Source organism: Engystomops pustulosus, chromosome 2, assembly GCF_040894005.1.
Source record: "Engystomops pustulosus chromosome 2, aEngPut4.maternal, whole genome shotgun sequence".
Lineage (NCBI taxonomy): Eukaryota > Metazoa > Chordata > Amphibia > Anura > Leptodactylidae > Engystomops > Engystomops pustulosus.
In genome coordinates, this window is record NC_092412.1 from 108,396,780 (window position 1) to 108,418,158 (window position 21,379).

General features: G+C 43.2%; 1 protein-coding gene across 14 annotated transcripts in view; it reads right to left on the reverse strand.

The window, feature by feature from the left end:
• The window catches only part of DMD (dystrophin), a 1,566,296-nt gene that overhangs the window by 884,609 nt on the left and 660,308 nt on the right, over positions 1-21,379 (reverse strand). For all 14 annotated transcript variants that reach the window (XR_011853162.1, XR_011853161.1, XM_072135922.1 and 11 more), the window contains 2 exons: positions 4,913-5,023; positions 114-287 (listed from right to left, as the gene is read on the reverse strand). Coding sequence is in view for 12 of the 14 variants with exons in the window: in XM_072135922.1 (XP_071992023.1) it covers positions 114-287; positions 4,913-5,023 (285 nt within the window). In the remaining 2 variants the exon portion in view is untranslated. The remainder of the gene's footprint in view (positions 1-113; positions 288-4,912; positions 5,024-21,379) is intronic.

Sequence of the window (21,379 nt, forward strand, 5' to 3'; positions counted from 1 at the left end):
ATGCAAAACTAATAAACTGAACACTTGTCTATCATTTCAAGAAAATAATAAAATAATAGCTACTGTAAATATTAAAGTAAGCAAAATCTGTATTTCTGATGAATGGCACTCACCATACAATGATCCAGCTGAGTCTGAACAGCATCCTGCTCAATACTCTTTGTTTCCAAAATCGGCAATTCCAACATTACTTCATCTAGAATTCTCTTCGATTCTATAAGACGCTGCTCAAAGTTTGCTGGTTTCTGGAATAGTCTGAACTTTGTAGAAACTTCCAACAATTTTTTCTTAAAAGAGAAGAGATTTTTAAGCATACTCATCACTTGTTCATTTGTCACTCTACTAGTACATTCTGTCTGGGGACAGGTTATTAGGATGCTCTTGAGTGCACCCAAAAATGCCATTCACATGTTTATGGATAATGTAAAAATGGAGTATATGTTAGTGTGACACTAAACACAATACATATGTGCAACAGGGGGAATCGTTTCTGGCTATATATGTTCCCTGCCAATGTTTCTGCACAGGGAAGGCAGAATTACACGAAGACCATTTGAATCAATGACCAAAGCTGTAAGTAGGCAAAGGTTCCTTACTTTACATCCTAATATATGAACTCCTCTGGTTAAGCCACTGAAATGATTATATTATGCATAAATAGACCAGAAAAATATGGTTCATAAGGACCATGAGGGAGATTTACCTTTTTGTCTTGTTTCTTAGTCTAATTTGTCTTAGGTCGCTTTTAATTGAAATCACAATCTGATTTGGAGGCAAGTGTATTAGAGCAGGAGTTGCATAGCATTTAGATTTGGAGCAAATTACAGTTTAAGGCTAAATTCACACTGCCGTGAGCCCACCGCACCGTGGTACGGCGGGCACACGGTAGCGCGGGGAGAGGAGGAGGAGGTGAGCGCAGCTCACCCCCGCCCCTCTCCATAGGAATTAATGGCGCACGGTGCCGTAATACGGGGAAAGATAGGACATGTCCTATCTTTCCCCGGGCTACGAAGCGGTACGGTGCCGCACGTGTGCTGCACCGTACTGCTCCCGTACAGGGCCGTGAGCCCATAGAAGTGTATGGGGGACATATATATCGGCCGTATATACGTCCCCCATACTGTAGTGTGAATGTAGCCTAACTTCTCATTAATCGGTTTATACAGTGGATTTGGAAAGTATTCAGATCCCTTTAAATTTTTCACTCTTTGTTTCATTGCAGCCAATTGGTAAAATCAAAAAAGTTCTTTTTTTTGCTCATGAATGTACAATCTGCACCCCTGACATAAGAAAAACAGAAATGTAGTTATTTTTGCTAATTTATTAAACAATAAAAACTAAAATATCACATGGTAATAAGTATTCAGACCCTTTGCTCAGAATTGAGTAGAAGCACTGTTTGAGCTAGTACAGCAATGAGTCTTCTTGGGAATGATAAGTTAATCACCTATGGATTTAGGGCCATTGTTCTGCCATTCATCTTTGCAGATCCTCTCCAGTTCCGCCAGGTCGGATGGGGAACATTGGTGGGAGCCATTTTCATATCTCTCTAGAGATAGAGATGCTCAATTATTTTTATGTCAGTGCTCTGGCTGGGCCAGTGAAGAATGGTCACAGAGTTGTTCTAAGCCACTGCTTTGTTATTTTAACTGTATGGAAGGTGAACCTTGGGCCCTGTCTGAGGGCCAGAGCATTCTTGAAGTTTTCATCCAGGATATTTCTGTACTTGTCCGCATTCATCATTCCTAAAATTGCAAACAGTCACCCTGTCGCTGCAGCTGAAAAACACACCCATAGCATGAGGCTGCCAACACCATGTTTCACTGTCGAGATTGTATTTGGCAGGGGATGAGCGGTGCCTGGTTTTCTCCACACATAAAACTTAGAATTAATACCAAAAAGTTTAATCTTTGTGTTATCAGAGCAGAGAATCCTATTTTTTCAGAATCTAGGAGTTCTTCATGTGTTATTTTAAAAACTGCATGTAGGTTATCATATATCTTGCACCGAGGAGTGGCTTCTGCCTGCACACTCTACCATAAAGCCCTGACTGGCAGAGGGCTGAAGTGATAGTTGACTGTGTGGAACCTTCTCCCATCTCCCTACTACATCTCTGGAACTTAGCCACGTTTTTTTTTTACGTCTCACCAAAGTTCATCTCCCATGATTGCTTGGTTTGGCTGGATGGCCAGGCTGAGTAAGAACTGTGGCCGCCCCAAACTTCTTCCATTTAAGGATTATGTAGGCCACTGTGCCTTGTTACAATTCTGTCTCTGAGCCCCTTGGGCAGTTCCTTAGACCTCATGATTCTCATTTTCTCTGACATGCACGGTGACCTGTGAGGTCTACTATTGACAGATGTGTGGCTTTCCTAATCAAGTCCAATAAGTTTAATTAATCACAGCTGGACAACTTAAGGAGTACAACTATCTCAAGGAGGATCAGAAGGAAATGGACAGCATGTGAGTTAAATATAAATGTCACAGAAAAGAGTTTTTCTAAATTAGCAAAAATGTTTACATTTTAAGATGGAGTGTAGAGTGTACATTAATAAGCAAAAAAAAAACTTTTATGATCTTACCAATTTGTTGCAATAAAACAAAAACTGAAAAATTTAAAGGGGTCTGAGTACTTTCCGTACCCACTGTATGTCTGTTTTTCTATGATGAGAAGGAGGCAGTGCTATGATTATGTCTATACTATGTGCTTTGAAAGGTAGCAAGGGTGCACGTGTGCTGCACCGTACTGCTCCCGTACAGGGCCGTGAGCCCATAGAAGTGTATGGGGGACATATATATCGGCCGTATATACGTCCCCCATACTGTAGTGTGAATGTAGCCTAACTTCTCATTAATCGGTTTATACAGTGGATTTGGAAAGTATTCAGATCCCTTTAAATTTTTCACTCTTTGTTTCATTGCAGCCAATTGGTAAAATCAAAAAAAGTTCTTTTTTTTGCTCATGAATGTACAATCTGCACCCCTGACATAAGAAAAACAGAAATGTAGTTATTTTTGCTAATTTATTAAACAATAAAAACTAAAATATCACATGGTAATAAGTATTCAGACCCTTTGCTCAGAATTGAGTAGAAGCACTGTTTGAGCTAGTACAGCAATGAGTCTTCTTGGGAATGATAAGTTAATCACCTATGGATTTAGGGCCATTGTTCTGCCATTCATCTTTGCAGATCCTCTCCAGTTCCGCCAGGTCGGATGGGGAACATTGGTGGGAGCCATTTTCATATCTCTCTAGAGATAGAGATGCTCAATTATTTTTATGTCAGTGCTCTGGCTGGGCCAGTGAAGAATGGTCACAGAGTTGTTCTAAGCCACTGCTTTGTTATTTTAACTGTATGGAAGGTGAACCTTGGGCCCTGTCTGAGGGCCAGAGCATTCTTGAAGTTTTCATCCAGGATATTTCTGTACTTGTCCGCATTCATCATTCCTAAAATTGCAAACAGTCACCCTGTCGCTGCAGCTGAAAAACACACCCATAGCATGAGGCTGCCAACACCATGTTTCACTGTCGAGATTGTATTTGGCAGGGGATGAGCGGTGCCTGGTTTTCTCCACACATAAAACTTAGAATTAATACCAAAAAGTTTAATCTTTGTGTTATCAGAGCAGAGAATCCTATTTTTTCAGAATCTAGGAGTTCTTCATGTGTTATTTTAAAAACTGCATGTAGGTTATCATATATCTTGCACCGAGGAGTGGCTTCTGCCTGCACACTCTACCATAAAGCCCTGACTGGCAGAGGGCTGAAGTGATAGTTGACTGTGTGGAACCTTCTCCCATCTCCCTACTACATCTCTGGAACTTAGCCACGTTTTTTTTTTACGTCTCACCAAAGTTCATCTCCCATGATTGCTTGGTTTGGCTGGATGGCCAGGCTGAGTAAGAACTGTGGCCGCCCCAAACTTCTTCCATTTAAGGATTATGTAGGCCACTGTGCCTTGTTACAATTCTGTCTCTGAGCCCCTTGGGCAGTTCCTTAGACCTCATGATTCTCATTTTCTCTGACATGCACGGTGACCTGTGAGGTCTACTATTGACAGATGTGTGGCTTTCCTAATCAAGTCCAATAAGTTTAATTAATCACAGCTGGACAACTTAAGGAGTACAACTATCTCAAGGAGGATCAGAAGGAAATGGACAGCATGTGAGTTAAATATAAATGTCACAGAAAAGAGTTTTTCTAAATTAGCAAAAATGTTTACATTTTAAGATGGAGTGTAGAGTGTACATTAATAAGCAAAAAAAAAACTTTTATGATCTTACCAATTTGTTGCAATAAAACAAAAACTGAAAAATTTAAAGGGGTCTGAGTACTTTCCGTACCCACTGTATGTCTGTTTTTCTATGATGAGAAGGAGGCAGTGCTATGATTATGTCTATACTATGTGCTTTGAAAGGTAGCTATAGAGGTTATGATTTCCTTATCCCATCCTAGAAAACATATATTTGTATTATATATTACATACTACAGATAGAACCACTCCCATAGCTGCTTAATATGAAAAACAGATATACAGATGGTATTTAAATTGTTAAATATTATATTTATCTAATGTTTTCCTATGGACCTATGTATGCTTTGTGCTCTGCCTCTGCTGCTCCATATACTGTATTTTAATGCAGTATACATGCAGTGGAAAGTACAAACATTTCATTTATGGTTTTAATGCAGAACGCTGTGATATCATATATATATATATATATATATATATATATTAGATATCATATCACTTATATATACGTGACATATCATTTCACTTATTTTACATTGTACTACTACCATGTGCACCTCTATGTTTCTGGTACAATGTGCTGTGTGATATTTACTGTATATGATGTGTCTGTTACTACTTCAAACATAAATAAATACATGTTAATAAGAATAATGTTACCTGTGCTATCTCAATCTGCAGAAGAACCTTCTTAGACATTTCTTTTCCTTGGTTTCTCTTTTTCATTTCATCCAAACTAATTTCATGGCTTAATAGATCGGATTGTATTTTCTATTTAAACAGAAAGATACAAAATGTAGATTAAAGGAAGGTGTCTTGCCAGATTGCTGACTCAACTTCCTGACATTTACACAGTCTATCTACATACATTTATATCTCTATTATCTGTCCATTTTTGTGAATTATAAACTTATTGCTAGTGTCTTTTTCTATGAGATTGCAATGATTTTCTTTAACCTGATATTTGAAGCAATACAGCGTTTTCACCACATGATGGAGTAAGAAGCCCACTACATTAGCTGTGTTGTCTTTTGAAAGTTTTATCTCTTATTTTTCACTTGAGTAATACAGGTTTAAAATACCCATCATAGTTATTATAGGCCCCTTAATGCTGGGATGGGTTGTATAATTTCAGAGAATCTCCTTATTTGCGTTTTCTGTTTTAGGGCTCTTTCACATTGTCATTTTTGTTCTTTTTCACTGATGTGGATCACGGAAGCCCATAGAGCTCTATGGGTGTGCAAAAATAACTGATGAAACATCAGTTTTTATTTTTACTGATGAGGCTGGGTGTTATGTAAAACCTTCATGACGGAGACAAAAACTGAGCTTTCTAGCTTTATTAGGAAAACTATAACTCTATTCCTTGTTTACCATTTTTCTTTAAGAGTATTTTGTGGTAAATACATAATAACTATATGTAGTAATATTGGGTCAGTATGATGAAAGATCAACAATAGAGATGAGCGAACACTAAAATGCTCGGGTACTCGTTATTCGAGACGAACTTTTCCCGATGCTCGAGTGCTCGTCTCGAATAACGAACCCCATTGAAGTCAATGGGAGACTCGAGCATTTTTCAAGGGGACCAAGGCTCTGCACAGGGAAGCTTGGCCAAACACCTGGGAACCTCAGAAAAGGATGGAAACACCACGGAAATGGACAGGAAACAGCAGGGGCAGCATGCATGGATGCCTCTGAGGCTGCATAATCGCACCATTATGCCAAAATTATGGGCAACAGCATGGCCATGACAGAGTGACAGAATGAAGCTAGATAGCATGTAAAACATCCAATAATTGACCCTGACACTATAGGGGACGGCATGCAGAGGCAGAGGCAGCGGCAGCAGGCTAGAGAGTGGCATGGCGACATACCCTAATTGGACTCAGGCTTCAAACCAATGGGTGTCAGAGAGGAACCAAAGGAGGTGAGCAAGAAGCGCTCAAATAATATCGGTACATGATAAAAGTTTGCCAGTATATTTTGTGGATTACACAGCAGGGTGGCGACAAAGTTAACATGGAAGCCATGAAAACAACCCAAAATTCTGCCTGACACAGCTCGTTTGATAAGGGGACCATGTATGCTTACAGTTCATGCCAGTCGCTGCACTGGCTGCCAGTCTCCTTTCGAATACAGTTTAAAATAATAATAACCCTCATCCATAAAGCTCTGTATAATGCTGCACCCCCCTACCTCTCCTCTCTTATCTCAGTCTATCGCCCAACCCGTGCTCTTAGATCCGCCAGTGATCTTAGATTAACCTCTACCCTAGTGCGGACCTCCCACTCGCGTCTCCAAGACTTCTCTAGAGCTGCACCAATTCTATGGAATGCTCTGCCCTGGACTATCAGACTAATACCTAACCTCCAAAGTTTCAAACGTGCTCTTAAAACCCATTTCTTTAGGCAAGCCTATAACACTCATTAACTGCATGAAGTTTTAACTCTTCTACTAACCCGTCCTGTGTCGTCCTCCCATCTGTTATCCAGCAACCAACAGGCACCAGACTTCTCTGCAGTCCCATTCACCCTGGACCTGGTATATAAGATGACGGCTGAGTGGTTCAAGCGACAGCAATTCCATTTATTATATTTTGTTCTATTCCCTAAGAAGAATGGCTTGACCGTTAAATATTCTTTTACCTCGTGTTACCCCATCATCTTCATAAACCGTAAGCTCTGGCGAGCAGGGACCTCACTCCTGTTGTTCCATACAAATGTTGTGCTCTGTTACAATACATTTGTATTTGTTTCCTATGATTTGTAAAGCGCTACGGAATATGATGGCGCTATATAAATAAAGATTATTATTATTATTATTATGGAGGCAGTGAACTAGTAGTAGATTAAAGGTGCTGCAACTATGTTAGTTGGATCTTGGGATGGAGCTGGCGCTCTGCAGCCAGGCGAGCTTTTGCCAATCCAAGCCCCTGTCTCTAGGCTACTCCCCAAACAGCACTTCTAAGAACCTTTTGTATAAGATCAAGTGTAGTAGCGTTCTTATAAGTTTAGGATATGGCGGGTGAGGGGAATGTAAACAGATGCGCAAGAAGCGCTGAAATAATATCCCTAAATGGTAAAAGTTTGCAAGTATATTTTGTGGATTACACAGCAGGGTGGCGACAAAGTTAACAACTTTGATGTGGAATGCCCTGTAATAGCTCTTGGGCGGTGTGCCTTTTATCGCCTAGGCTCAGCAGTTTCAGCACCGCCTGCTGTCGCTTAGCGACGGCACTGCTGCTGTGCCTAGAGCTACCGACTGATGGCGCCATGCCCACGGATGGTAATTCGGAGGAGGAGGAGGTGGAGGAGGGGTGGGAGGAGGTATAGTAGGCCTTTGAGACCTGGACCGAGGTAGGCCCCGCAATTCTCTGCGTCGGCAGTATATGACCAGCCCCAGGGTCAGACTCGGTCCCAGCCTGCACCAAGTTAAGTGTAGTAGCGTTCTTATAAGTTTGGGATATGGCGGGTGAGAGGAATGTAAACAGATGCGCAAGAAGCGCATGATGCGCATGGAGCTGGCGCTCCGCTGCCAGGCGAGCTTTCGCCAATTCAAGCCCCTGTCTCTAGGCTACTCCCCAAACAGCACTTCTAAGAACCTTTTGTATAAGATCAAGTGTAGTAGCGTTCTTATAAGTTTAGGATATGGCGGGTGAGGGGAATGTAAACAGATGCGCAAGAAGCGCTGAAATAATATCCCTAAATGGTAAAAGTTTGCCAGTATATTTTGTGGATAACACAGCAGGGTGGCGACAAAGTTAACAACTTTGATGTGTAATCCATGAAAACAACCCAAATTTCTGCCTGACACACCTCGTTTGATAAAGGGACGATGTATGGAGGCAGCTATATGGACGACTTTTGGAGGTAGCAATGGAGACAACGTGTGGAGGCTGCTATGGAGACAATTTAATTTGGATAGTGCCTGTATGTGGCAGTCCCAAACATTTTTCAAACCAGAGGAGCAGGTAGGTGGCCCTCCAGTAAAATGGAATAGATTGAGTGCCTGTATGTGGCAGTCCCAAAAATGTTTCAAACCAGAGGAGCAGGTAGGTGGCCCTGCAGTAAAATGGAATAGATTGAGTGCCTGTATGTGGCAGTCCCAAAAATTTTTCAAACCAGAGGAGCAGGTAGGTGGCCCTCCAGTAAAATGGAATAGATTGAGTGCCTGTATGTGGCAGTCCCAAAAATGTTTCAAACCAGAGGAGCAGGTAGGTGGCCCTGCAGTAAAATGGAATAGATTGAGTGCCTGTATGTGGCAGTCCCAAAAATGTTTCAAACCAGAGGAGCAGGTAGGTGGCCCTGCAGTAAAATGGAATAGATTGAGTGCCTGTATGTGGCAGTCCCAAAAATGTTTCAAACCAGAGGAGCAGGTAGGTGGCCCTGCAGTAAAATGGAATAGATTGAGTGCCTGTATGTGGCAGTCCCAAAAATTTTTCAAACCAGAGGAGCAGGTAGGTGGCCCTCCAGTAAAATGGAATAGATTGAGTGCCTGTATGTGGCAGTCCCAAAAATGTTTCAAACCAGAGGAGCAGGTAGGTGGCCCTGCAGTAAAATGGAATAGATTGAGTGCCTGTATGTGGCAGTCCCAAAAATTTTTCAAACCAGAGGAGCAGGTAGGTGGCCCTCCAGTAAAATGGAATAGATTGAGTGCCTGTATGTGGCAGTCCCAAAAATGTTTCAAACCAGAGGAGCAGGTAGGTGGCCCTGCAGTAAAATGGAATAGATTGAGTGCCTGTATGTGGCACTCACAAAAATTGTTTCAAACAGAGGACCGGGTAGGTGGCCCTCCAGAAAAATTAAATGCATGAAGTACTATAGCAAGAGCCAGTGGGCCCTGTCAAAAAATAGCCATTTTCCTCTGCTTTACTGTACAAAGAGGAGGAGAAGGAGGAAAATGAGGAGGAGGAGGAGGAGTGGATCAATTATTCAGGTTGAGCTTCCTTCACCTGGTGGAGATTGGAAATTCTGAGAAATCCAGCCTTTATTCATTTTAATAAGCGTCAGCCTGTCAGCGCTGTCAGTCGACAGGCGTGTACGCTTATCGGTGATGATGCCACCAGCTGCACTGAAAACCCGCTCGGACAAGACGCTAGCGGCAGGGCAGGCAAGAACCTCCAAGGCGTACAGCGCCAGTTCGTGCCACATGTCCAGCTTTGAAACCCAGTAGTTGTAGGGAGCTGTGTGATCATTTAGGACGATGGTATGGTCAGCTACGTACTCCCTCACCATCTTTCTGTAAAGATCAGCCCTACTCTGCCGAGACTGGGGACAGGTGACAGTGTCTTGCTGGGGTGACATAAAGCTGGCAAAAGCCTTGTAAAGCGTACCCTTGCCAGTGCTGGACAAGCTGCCTGCTCGCCTACTCTCCCTCGCTACTTGTCCCGCAGAACTACGCACTCTGCCGCTAGCGCTGTCAGAAGGGAAATACTGTTTCAGCTTGTGCACCAGGGCCTGCTGGTATTCATGCATTCTCACACTCCTTTCCTCTGCAGGGATGAGAGTGGAAAGATTTTGCTTGTACCGTGGGTCCAGGAGAGTGAACACCCAGTAATCGGTGCTGGAATAAATTCTTTGAACGCGAGGGTCACGGGATAGGCAGCCTAGCATGAAATCTGCCATATGCGCCAGAGTACCAACGCGTAAGAATTCACTCCCCTCACTGGCCTGACTGTCCATTTCCTCCTCCTCCAACTCCTCCAACTCCTCTTCTTCTGCCCATACACGCTGAACAGTAAAGGACTCAACAATGGTCCCCTCTTGTGTCTCACCAACATTCTCCTCCTCTTCCTCCTCATCCTCCTCCACCTCCACCTCCTCCGATATGCGCTGAGAAACAGACCTGAGGGTGCTTTGGCTATCAACAAGGGAATATTCTTCCCCTGTCTCTTGTGACGAGCGCAAAGCTTCCGACTTCATGCTGACCAGAGAGTTTTTCAACAGGCCAAGCAGCGGGATGGTGAGGCTGATGATGGCGGCATCGCCACTGACCATCTGTGTTGACTCCTCAAAGTTACTCAGCACCTGACAGATATCAGACATCCACGTCCACTCCTCATTGTAGACTTGAGGAAGCTGACTGACCTGACTACCAGTTCTGGTGGAAGTTGACATCTGGCAGTCTACAATCGCTCTGCGCTGCTGGTAAACTCTGGATAACATGGTCAGTGTTGAATTCCACCTCGTGGGCACGTCGCACAACAGTCGGTGAGCGGGCAGTTGGAGGCGGCGCTGCGCTGCCCTGAGAGTGGCAGCATCTGGGCTGGACTTCCTGAAATGCGCACAGATGCGGCGCACCTTCGTGAGCAAATCAGACAGATTGGGGTATGTCTTGAGGAAACGCTGAACTATCAGATTTAACACATGGGCCAGGCATGGCACATGTGTCAGTCTGCCGAGTTGCAGAGCCGCCACCAGGTTACGGCCGTTGTCACACACAACCATTCCCGGCTTGAGGTTCAGCGGTGCCAGCCACAGATCAGTCTGCGCCGTGATGCCCTGTAATAGCTCTTGGGCGGTGTGCCTTTTGTCGCCTAGGCTCAGCAGTTTGAGCACCGCCTGCTGTCGCTTAGCGACGGCACTGCTGCTGTGCCTAGAGCTACCGACTGATGGCGCCGTGCCCACGGATGGTAGTTCGGAGGAGGAGGTGGAGGAGGGGTGGGAGGAGGAGGAGGCATAGTAGGCCTGAAACACCTGGACCGAGGTAGGCCCCGCAATCCTCGGCGTCGGCAGTATATGAGCAGCCCCAGTGTCAGGCTCGGTCCCAGCCTCCACCAAGTTAACCCAATGTGCCGTCAGCGATATATAGTGGCCCTGCCCGGCAGCACTCGTCCACGTGTCCGTGGTCAGGTGGACCTTGTCAGAAACGGCGTTGGTCAGGGCACGGATGATGTTGTCTGACACGTGCTGGTGCAGGGCTGGGACGGCACATCGGGAAAAGTAGTGGCGGCTGGGGACCGAATACCGAGGGGCGGCCGCCGCCATGAGGTTGCGAAAGGCCTCGGTCTCTACTAGCCTATAGGGCAGCATCTCCAGGCTAAGCAATCTGGAGATGTGCACATTAAGGGCTTGGGCGTGCGGGTGGGTTGCACTATATTTGCGTTTCCGCTCCAGCGTCTGGGGTATGGAGAGCTGAACGCTGGTGGATGCTGTGGAGGATCGTGGAGGCGACGATGGGGTTTTTGTGGCAGGGTCCTGGGCAGGGGGCTGACTAGCAGCTGACACAGGGGAAGGAGCAGTGGTGTGCACGGCCGGAGGTGAACGGGCTTGTTGCCACTGAGTGGGGTGTTTAGCATTCATATGCCTGCGCATACTGGTGGTAGTTAAGCTAGTAGTGGTGGAACCCCTGCTGAGCCTGGTTTGGCAAATGTTGCACACCACAGTCCGTCGGTCATCCGGTGTTTCCTTAAAGAACCTCCAGACATCTGAAGATCTAGCCCTCGCCGCAGGAGCCCTCGCCACGGGAGCTTCACTAGTTGACACATTTGGCGCTGATGCACCAGCTCTGGCCCTGCCTCTCCGTCTGGCCCCACCACTGCCTCTTCCAACCTGTTCTGGTCGAGGACTCTCCTCCGTCTCAGAAGCACTGTGTTCACCCGGCCTCTCAACCCAGCTTGGGTCTGTCACCTCATCATCCTCCGATCCCTCAGTCTGCTCCCCCCTCGGACTTCCTGCCCTGACAACAACTTCCCCACTGTCTGACAACCGTGTCTCCTCATCGTCGGACACCTCTTTACACACTTCCACTACGTCAAGAAGGTCATCATCACCCACAGACTGTGACTGTTGGAAAACCTGGGCATCGGAAAATTGCTCAGCAGCAACCGGACAAGTGGTTTGTGACTGTGGGAAGGGTCCAGAAAACAGTTCCTCAGAGTATGCCGGTTCAAATGCCAAATTTTCCTGGGAGGGGGCAGACTGGGGGGGAGGAGGCTGAGGTGCAGGAGCTGGAGGAGTGGCGATTTCGGTGACATGGGTGGACTGCGTGGAAGACTGACTGGTGGTGGACAAATTGCTCGAAGCATTGTCAGCAATCCACGACATCACCTGTTCGCACTGTTCTGGCCTCAACAGTGCTCTACCACGAGTCCCAGTAACTTCAGACATGAACCTAGGCAGTGTAGCTCTGCGGCGTTCCCCTGCTCCCTCATCAGCAGGTGGTGTCTCACCCCGCCCAGGACCACGGCCTCTGACCCCTGCAGTAGTTGGACGCCCACGTCCCCGCCCTCGTCCTCTACCCCTAGCCCTCGGGTTAAACATTTTTAAAATGAGAGTTATAACTTTATTTTTTTTTTTACTTTTTTTTGTTTTTTTTTGTGTGTTTTTTTTTTTTTGTGTTTTTTGTTTTTTTTTGAGTTTTTAAAACCAAACAATGCTATCCTATTGCTATGGCTATTTTCTAGCCAAGTATCAAAGCACACTACTATGCCAGATGAGATGACACTGAGTTAGTGCCTAATTGAAATCCAACCCCTACTAAATTTTCCCACTTCGGTCTTTGCTATGGATATGTGCGTCACTAAGCGCAGAACACAGCGGTCGCAAGTCTCACTACAAATTGCTCAGAATTGGCTAGTACATGCACTGCAGAAAGTACAGCCACCAGCAGATCAACCAGAAATCAAATATATAGAACGCTACTGTATGCGTAAGTAAGCTCTTTGTATTCTCCTATGGCTATTTTCTAGCCAAGTATCAAAGCACACTACTGTCAGATGAGATGACACTGAGTTAGTGCCTAATTGAAATCCAACCCCTACTAAATTTTCCCACTTCGGTCTTTGCTATGGATATGTGCGTCACTAAGCGCAGAACACAGCGGTCGCAAGTCTCACTACAAATTGCTCAGAATTGGCTAGTACATGCACTGCAGAAAGTACAGCCACCAGCAGATCAACCAGAAATCAAATATATAGAACGCTACTGTATGCGTAAGTAAGCTCTTTGTATTCTCCTATGGCTATTTTCTAGCCAAGTATCAAAGCACACTACTGTCAGATGAGATGACACTGAGTTAGTGCCTAATTGAAATCCAACCCCTACTAAATTTTCCCACTTCGGTCTTTGCTATGGATATGTGTGCCACTAAGAGCTAAACACAACGGTAGCAAGTCCCCCTGCTAATTCCTCACAAAATGGTACTAGATGCAAATTAAAATAAAAAAAGTAGAACGTTATTGTAGCCCTAAGAAGGGCTGTTGGGTTCTTTGAGAATCACTCCTGCCTAACAGTAAGCTAATAGAACACCCTAACGCTTTCCCTGACCAGCAGCAGCTCTCTCCCTAGCGGCATCCAGACACAGAATGATCCGAGCAGCGCGGGCAGTGGCTAGTCTATCCCAGGGTCACCTGATCTGGCCAGCCAACCACTGCTATCGACGTGTAAGGGTACCACGTCATGCTGGGTGGAGTGCAGAGTCTCCTGGCTTGTGATTGGCTCTGTTTCTGGCCGCCAAAAAGCAAAACGGCGGGAGCTGCCATTTTCTCGAGCGGGCGAAGTATTCGTCCGAGCAACGAGCAGTTTCGAGTACCCTAATGCTCGACCGAGCATCAAGCTCGGACGAGCATGTTCGCTCATCTCTAATCAACAACTGTACATGTCTATAGAGCTTGGAAATGTACAGCTGTTAAAAATACTATATATCTATTATCACAATATCAATTTTCTGTTTATAGAATGTTTAGTAGGATAACAATCACCAGTTTTTGTTTTTACACATTGAGAGCAGATTACAAAAAGTATCCCTCTCTTCTTCTCTGTTTCTATTTTTTGAATATAGATATTTTCCCTCTGTTTTCTGTCCATTATGGGTGCTGCCTGAGTTCTAGTACAGCTATCAGTGATAAGTTTAACAGCATCCTCATTCACAGCCATAGACTGACGCCAACTCATTGAGCTCTATAGAGAGTTTTCTAGACATGCTCTGTGCAGATAGAAGGTGGAAATAAGCGGTGACATAATCGGTTGTCAGCATCAGAGGCCATGATGATTTTTCACATTTTTACAAATTGTTAAAACTATCATATGTCGTTTTAAAACAGCTTTAAAGAAGCACTCTCTGACCATTATCCCCAGAATGGCCCTGATGTCATTTTCCATGCACTGGCTAAAAGACACAAAATACCAATGTTCTCCAATGTTTGGAAAACTTGTTAAAAGCTCTGTAAAAATGTAGTAACATCACTAAATGATGATGACACTATCTTTTTTTGTCTTGCTAGCACAACTCCATAAGATGTACTAGGGGTGTTATTTTCCTCAATCCTGTTTGGTCTCTACTTTTCCTTACTCCATTAAAAAATACATGGTGTAAATTATAGTGAAGGTAATCGTACTGGCGGGTGTTTTCCAGAATTATCCTCTCTCTTCTGGTCCTTAGCTGCGTTAAGTGATCAACATACAGGCCCTACAAATAATAGGATGTCTTATGTGTGGACAGGAGGTATGTTCCTTTATCTATTTCTATGAAAGCTGTAAAGGAAAACCAAAATCAAAATCAGACATGATAAACCAGGGACTTATAGATACAGGCACAGAGATTGTGGTAATCTTCTTATATGTTTTATCCATGGCCTCCCTTTCTTATATGTTTCATCCATGGCCTCCCTTTCTTATATATTTTATCCATGGCTTCCTTTCTTATATGTTTTATCCATGGCCTCCTTTCTGAACTCAACTATACAAATGACTACGGTTTGGCTTCACAGGCTGTTACACAGTCTACCCCTCTCTTGCTCCCTTGGCACTTCTCCTCTCCTTCAGCCTGCTCTAATTTTGGCAACAGAAAAAGTTTCAGCAGTGGGAAGGCTCCTGCATAGTGCAATAACCTGTGAAGCTACAGTATCAAGAGGCTCTGTTAATGCACAATAAGGCCATTCAGACTCATTAGTATAATTTTTAAACATTGATTAAAGAAAGAAGGAGGCCATAAATAACCAATAAGAAGATTATCACAGTCACAGTCATCTTCATCTATGAGCAAATGTCCACCTCTCTGAATTTCTTCCTCTCAAATCTTAATGATGTTGGGATTGAAATTTTTGTAGCTTCCAAACTTCCAAACTTAACATGTTACCCCACAGAACCTGTTCTTAAGCAAGATACTGGTGGTACTGATTACCAAAAACAAATGGGGGTCATTTACTACCGGCCCGATTCACGTTTTCCCGACGTGTTACCAGAATATTTCCGATTTGCACAGATTTTCCCTGTATTGCCCCGGGATTTTGGTGCACGCGATCGGATTGTGGCGCATCGGCGCTGGCATGCACGCAACGGAAACTCGGCGGATTCGGAAAAATCGCCGCATTTAAAAAGAAAAATTGGTCGCACGCGCCATACTTACATGCACCAGGAAGAGATCAGTGAACTCCGACGCAACTCGGCGGACCTCGGCGCGTCAGCGACACCTGGTGGACATCGGGCGCAGGACCTTCATGAATTGCTGGAAGACCCGAACGCTCGTCGGAGAAGGTGCCGCTGGAACACAAATGGAGCGGGTAAGTAAATGCGCCCCTATGTGTTTAATGGCCCGGAAATAACATCAATCTTACTATTAAACCCAGGGTTGGATTAATGTTGGTGGAATTTCAATCCCTCTCATTATGGAATAAAGTACATGCCATAGCCAGAAACTGTAGCAGGTGAACTATTAATATTCCTTTTTTTTAAAAAAAAATTGTTTGGCTGAAAAAAAAAATCACATATATTGCATCACTATCTTGCAGAACCCATATATAACAGCGCTATCAGACAGAGCGTACATATTACATGACTATTAGGCAGAGCCAATATATTACATCACTATCAGGCAGAGCGCATATATTATAACGCTATCAGACAGGGGGCATATATTGCATCGCTATTATATAGAGCCCATATGTTACATTGCTATCAGGCAAAGCACACATATAACGCTCTGACCAAAAGTTTTACAGACAATAGAAAAGCTACTAAAACTTCAATGTGTAGTGCTAAATCTGGTGTATATATTGCATTTTAACACTCACAACTCACACACTCCTCTTCCCCAATGACAACACACACTCCCCACAGCACTTGGAAAACTTATTTGCCTGTTCCTCACTCTGGGTATGAGCAGAGTCATGCATGGCATTCAAGATTCCATAATCCTGTGTAGATGCCTGCAAAGGAATGCTCCATAAGGAGAATTATTTCCATTTGGCCTGAATAGTGCTAAATAACTGCCAAGAGAGCTTGTCGTCATACACACTGAGTGACCAAGTGCGGCTGGTTTAACCCCTACAAGATGAACCAATATACTCATTTCAGTGGGGCCAAGTGATTTCAAACCAATTTTTATAATGTGAGGTTTGGCAACATACAACTTCTTAAAATCCAGAAATTAAACAGAAACTTAAGCAAGAAAGTATTGCAGCAGCAATGGACATACTAGACCATAGAGTTATATGGAACCTCAGATGTGATAGAATGCACATGTTATGAGAGGCTGCTGATTCTTATTGAATCTAATATATTTTAAGCAAACATCATTGAGTTTTAGCTGATTATTTCAGGACTGCAGTGAATGGGCCATCCTGAGAAATATATATTTTTTCTGGCTTAGAATATTGTTATAAAATTTTTATTACTCATTTGTTTTATCATCTCTGTAAACTACCATTGAAATAAAATAGGGAAAAGCAAAACAAAATATTTTCTAGAGTCTAAAACCAATCATCATGAGTCATGAATAAATAATGATGCTCATATAAAATGTTCCTTTTAAAATCTATGTGATACTGTTGCTATTCCTTGAAATATTGTACAACATTTACTAAGCACCATGACTTCATTTTTACTGACAAAGTTAAAAGTGTAAGTGTAGTTTATTGATCACAATTTCATGCTGTTAAAAGGATATTCAATCTTTCATTGAGTGACATCGGTGGCATAGCCTATAGAGTCTACAGTATACCTAGTATTTATGTACAGTATTTTTCAGACTAAAAGGTGCCCCGGAGTATAAGGTGCACCATCAATAAATGTCTGCTAAAACTTCTAGGTTCATATATAGGGCGCACTGGAGTATAAGGCGCACCTGATTATAAGGATGAATGACCAACATGTGGCAGACCTGTGCACAGTTCAAAGCAGCTGGTATCTGTAAGTTCGGTTCATATATAAGGCACACTGGACTATAAGGTGCACCTTTGATTTCTGAGAAAATCAAATGATTTTTAGTGCGCCTTATAGTCCGAAAAATACGGTATATTCATGACCACTTGATTTTGTAGTCCTATTCTGTTTTTGTGGCTTTCACTGTGGTTCAAATGACATTTCTTCTTTATTCCTTGGGTGAGTATGATCACAGAGATACTCAATTTTAGTAGCTTCTATTATGTCCTAATAGCTTTAATAAAATGAAAAAACTTTTATTACAAAAATAAGGTTTGTGCCTCCCCGCATTCTGAAAGGTACAGCACACTGAGATATTTAACAGGTTATATTTTCCAATACACTCTGTTTTCATTGATTTACCATTTTGAGAACTCTAAGGCCTCTTGCACACTAGCGTTGCGTTTCACGTCAGGGTGCAATGCGTGAAAAACTGACGTTTTGGCTGCGTTTTTGTTCCATTTTTCCTTGGAGTAATTTGCGTTTTTTTTGCGTTTTCGGCGCATTTTTGACGCGCGATTCAATGGGAGACTCGAGCATATTTCAAAGGGACCATGGTTTGGGATTAAAATGTGTTATTTAATTGAAAAATAATGTCTTCTGATAATTTGCAAACATCGGCGATCTATTCTTCACTGTTCCGCGCGTATATTATCTCCCGACAATTTAGCAGATGTGAAGAACAGTGAAGAATAGAATAAAAACATTGTACACAGTGAACACAGTGAACACAGGATCATTTAAGATAAAAACACAGTGCAGAACACAGTGCAGAATAGATTACAGATGTTCGGCACATCTGCTTACTTGTCGGGAGATACGCGCGGAACGGCGCGAACAAAATAGCATGTGAAGAACAATATATATGTGTGTGAAGAACAAATTGCAGATGTTTAAATACATCTGCAATGTGTTCTACACACATATATATTGTTCTTCTCCCCGCGGTGTAGACAGGGCACGGCGTGAGCGCGCACAAAGTTTCCCAGGTGTCGCCCACCCTCCCTTTACTCGTAGCTGTACACACAGGCGCGGGGTAACGTCTGCTGAGCGGTGCCAGTGACATAGGAAACCTTCACACACCGCCAGGTTCCCCTTCTCTGTACGGGATAGCAGCCGCAGGTGTCGGGCTGCGTGCTCCCGTGTACAGCAGGTGCCTGCTGCCGTCCTCCTTGCGGCGCTGCAGGACTTTGAGTGAGGGAACAGCTGCATACTACACAGTCTCCGAGCCCTCGTGTCCCCTCTTCTCCTGCGACAATGGGACAGCCCCAGCAGTGACACGGCACCTGTGCAGCACACATTAAGGGGGTGGCGGCTGCTTACTATTGTCATACGTCCCTGACGTGTATGAACGCTGTGCTACATGACTGAGGGAAAGCTTCAGTTACATGGAGGGCAGGCAGTGCCGCATACAGTACACACGGGAGTGTTATCTGATAACACCCTGCGGGAATGTCCTGCGGGGGAGAGGAGGCGCTGCCAGCCGCGGTGTAACCGATGTTATCCACTACAAGGATGGGCACATTGTTGTTCAAAATAGCATGTGAAGAACAATATATATGTGTGTGAAGAACACATTGCAGATGTTTAAATACATCTGCAATGTGTTCTTCACACATATATATTGTTCTTCACATGCTATTTTGTTCGCACCGTTCCGCGCGTATCTCCCGACAAGTAAGCAGATGTGCCGAACATCTGTAATCTATTCTGCACTGTGTTCTGCACTGTGTTTTTATCTTAAATGATCCTGTGGTCACTGTGTTCACTGTGTACAATGATTTTATTCTATTCTTCACTGTTCTTCATTGTGTTTTTTTAATTAAATGCTCGATCGCGAGCAGGGGAAATAATGTTATTCTGGTCACCTAGCAACCCTTACGTTTAAAACGCATTGCACTCGCATTGCACTTGCAATGATTGCGAGTGCAATGCGTTCTTGATGCATCTCCATAGACTTGAATGGGGCGTGAAAAACGCGCGTGACCCGCAAAAATAGAGCATGCTGCGATTTTGACGCGCGTGCAAACGAACGCAAGCACGCGCGTTAAAAACCACGCTAATGGAGAAAGACCCATTGAATACAATGGGACAGAGTGCAATGCGAGTTCTGAGCGTCAAATGCACGCGCAGAACTCGCGCGTGAAAAACGCCAGTGGAGAAGGGGCCTAAGACTAGAGAAACACAACCTTCGTTGGCATGTGAAAATGGATTTCAGCTATAATAGCAGAAACGGGGCTCCATACATCATAGCAATTTATGATACAACGGGACACAAATACCTTTGTTTTGGATTGGCTTTTTATTTTTTATGCAACTTTTTGTTGCACATGAGCACTTGTGTGACTTTATCGGCACCAAAGACAACCTCCTTCGAAGTTTGCAATGTATGAGTTTTCTGCAGTGTTCCCAAATTCGAGTTAAAACCCAATTTTAGATGTTGAAGTTATGACTATGTAAACAAATCTTTGCCCAAATCTATTCATTTGAAACTTTTTTTTAAAAAGTCACAAGCTCACTAAAGACATTATTAAAAAGGTAAAACTCCTATGACACCTCTGGCCAGCAGAAAAATAAAAGAAGAATAAAAAAATGTACCCCATAAAAATCCTTCTTTCCCAGGAGAATAGTAGCACCAAACTGTGTTCATGATTACAATAAGGGGCTACTGTTTTGCCCTTTAAATCTGGGCTTTGCATGACCACAGTCAATTGTTTCAAGTTGTTATTGCAATGCCCTACCTCAAGTAAACTAAAGAAGCCTGTTTATGGAAATCGGTAGTGTCCTATACCCTCTCATAAAGTTGCAGATAGCACAAGGTAAGATGTAAAGACGGAGGAAGCTGAAGGCAACACTGACCTTCATTCTGGCTCAATGTACTTTTGTTTGCCTAGTTTCCTTGTAGATATCTGATTGATTCTTTCCTAAATCAATGAAGTATTAACGGACTGATTGGCAGGAAAGAATCAATCACTGTATCCACAAGCAAAGATGCTTTAGTGACAGCTTCTGTGCATATACTATTTAATCTCACCTCTGACATGTCAGAAAAGAGAGAAGATATATACAGTGTTGGTTTTACAATATAAATATAGTTTCAATCCATATCTCACAAATAACTTATTGCATTATACGAATATGTTATCTCTAGCACACTAACCAAGGTGACATGTTAATTCTTCAAGTTGAGCAGCCCCAAATTTGGAAATTAAAAACAACTGCAGAATTCCTGTTTATATTTCGATTCAGAAAGAGTAAATGAATTTTTTTATAGGTTTGTGTATCCAAAAATGGAAAATAAAGAAAAATAAAGGCTCTTTAAAATCAGCCACATTTTTTCAAATGTGTTCTTATGTTTGCAATAGTAGGAAAAATATAAAAAGACCATGTATGTTTAGTATTGCTGTGTCCCACAGTATAAATATAACACATTATTGATGCATAATTAGTGCCCTAATTACAAAAAAATTGTAGAATATTATCAGAACAAACTTTACAAAAAACATTTGGCGATTTATTCAATGGCTATGACAGAATTATGTTGTAATCTGCACAAAAATGCTGTCTGCAGCACATTTATAAAGGGTTTTAGACATTTTTCTGGCACTCCTGTGACTAGTTCGACAAAGGGTGTGGCCTATGAAAAGGGGTCTGAAAAAAAGTCAGTGCGCTAAAAATAATGCTAATTTTTTTAGTTTTCTGGCATAAAATAAGCCAACTAATAGGAAGTGGACAGTAGAACTTAACAGTCTTATACTACAACAAATTTATCATCCAGCACCAGAAACTTATATGAATCTTGTGCAGCATAGAACTGTCTAATCTAACGCTTTTCATAAATCTGCCCCATTGTCTTTTATGAGCGGGTTGTATACCTTATTTCAATGGCAATTGGAGGTACATCGCTTCCTGCAAAGCAAATCACTTGCTCCAACATTCAGCTTCGATTTGCTGCTGGAAAATCAATTGAATCTTATCTACGAAT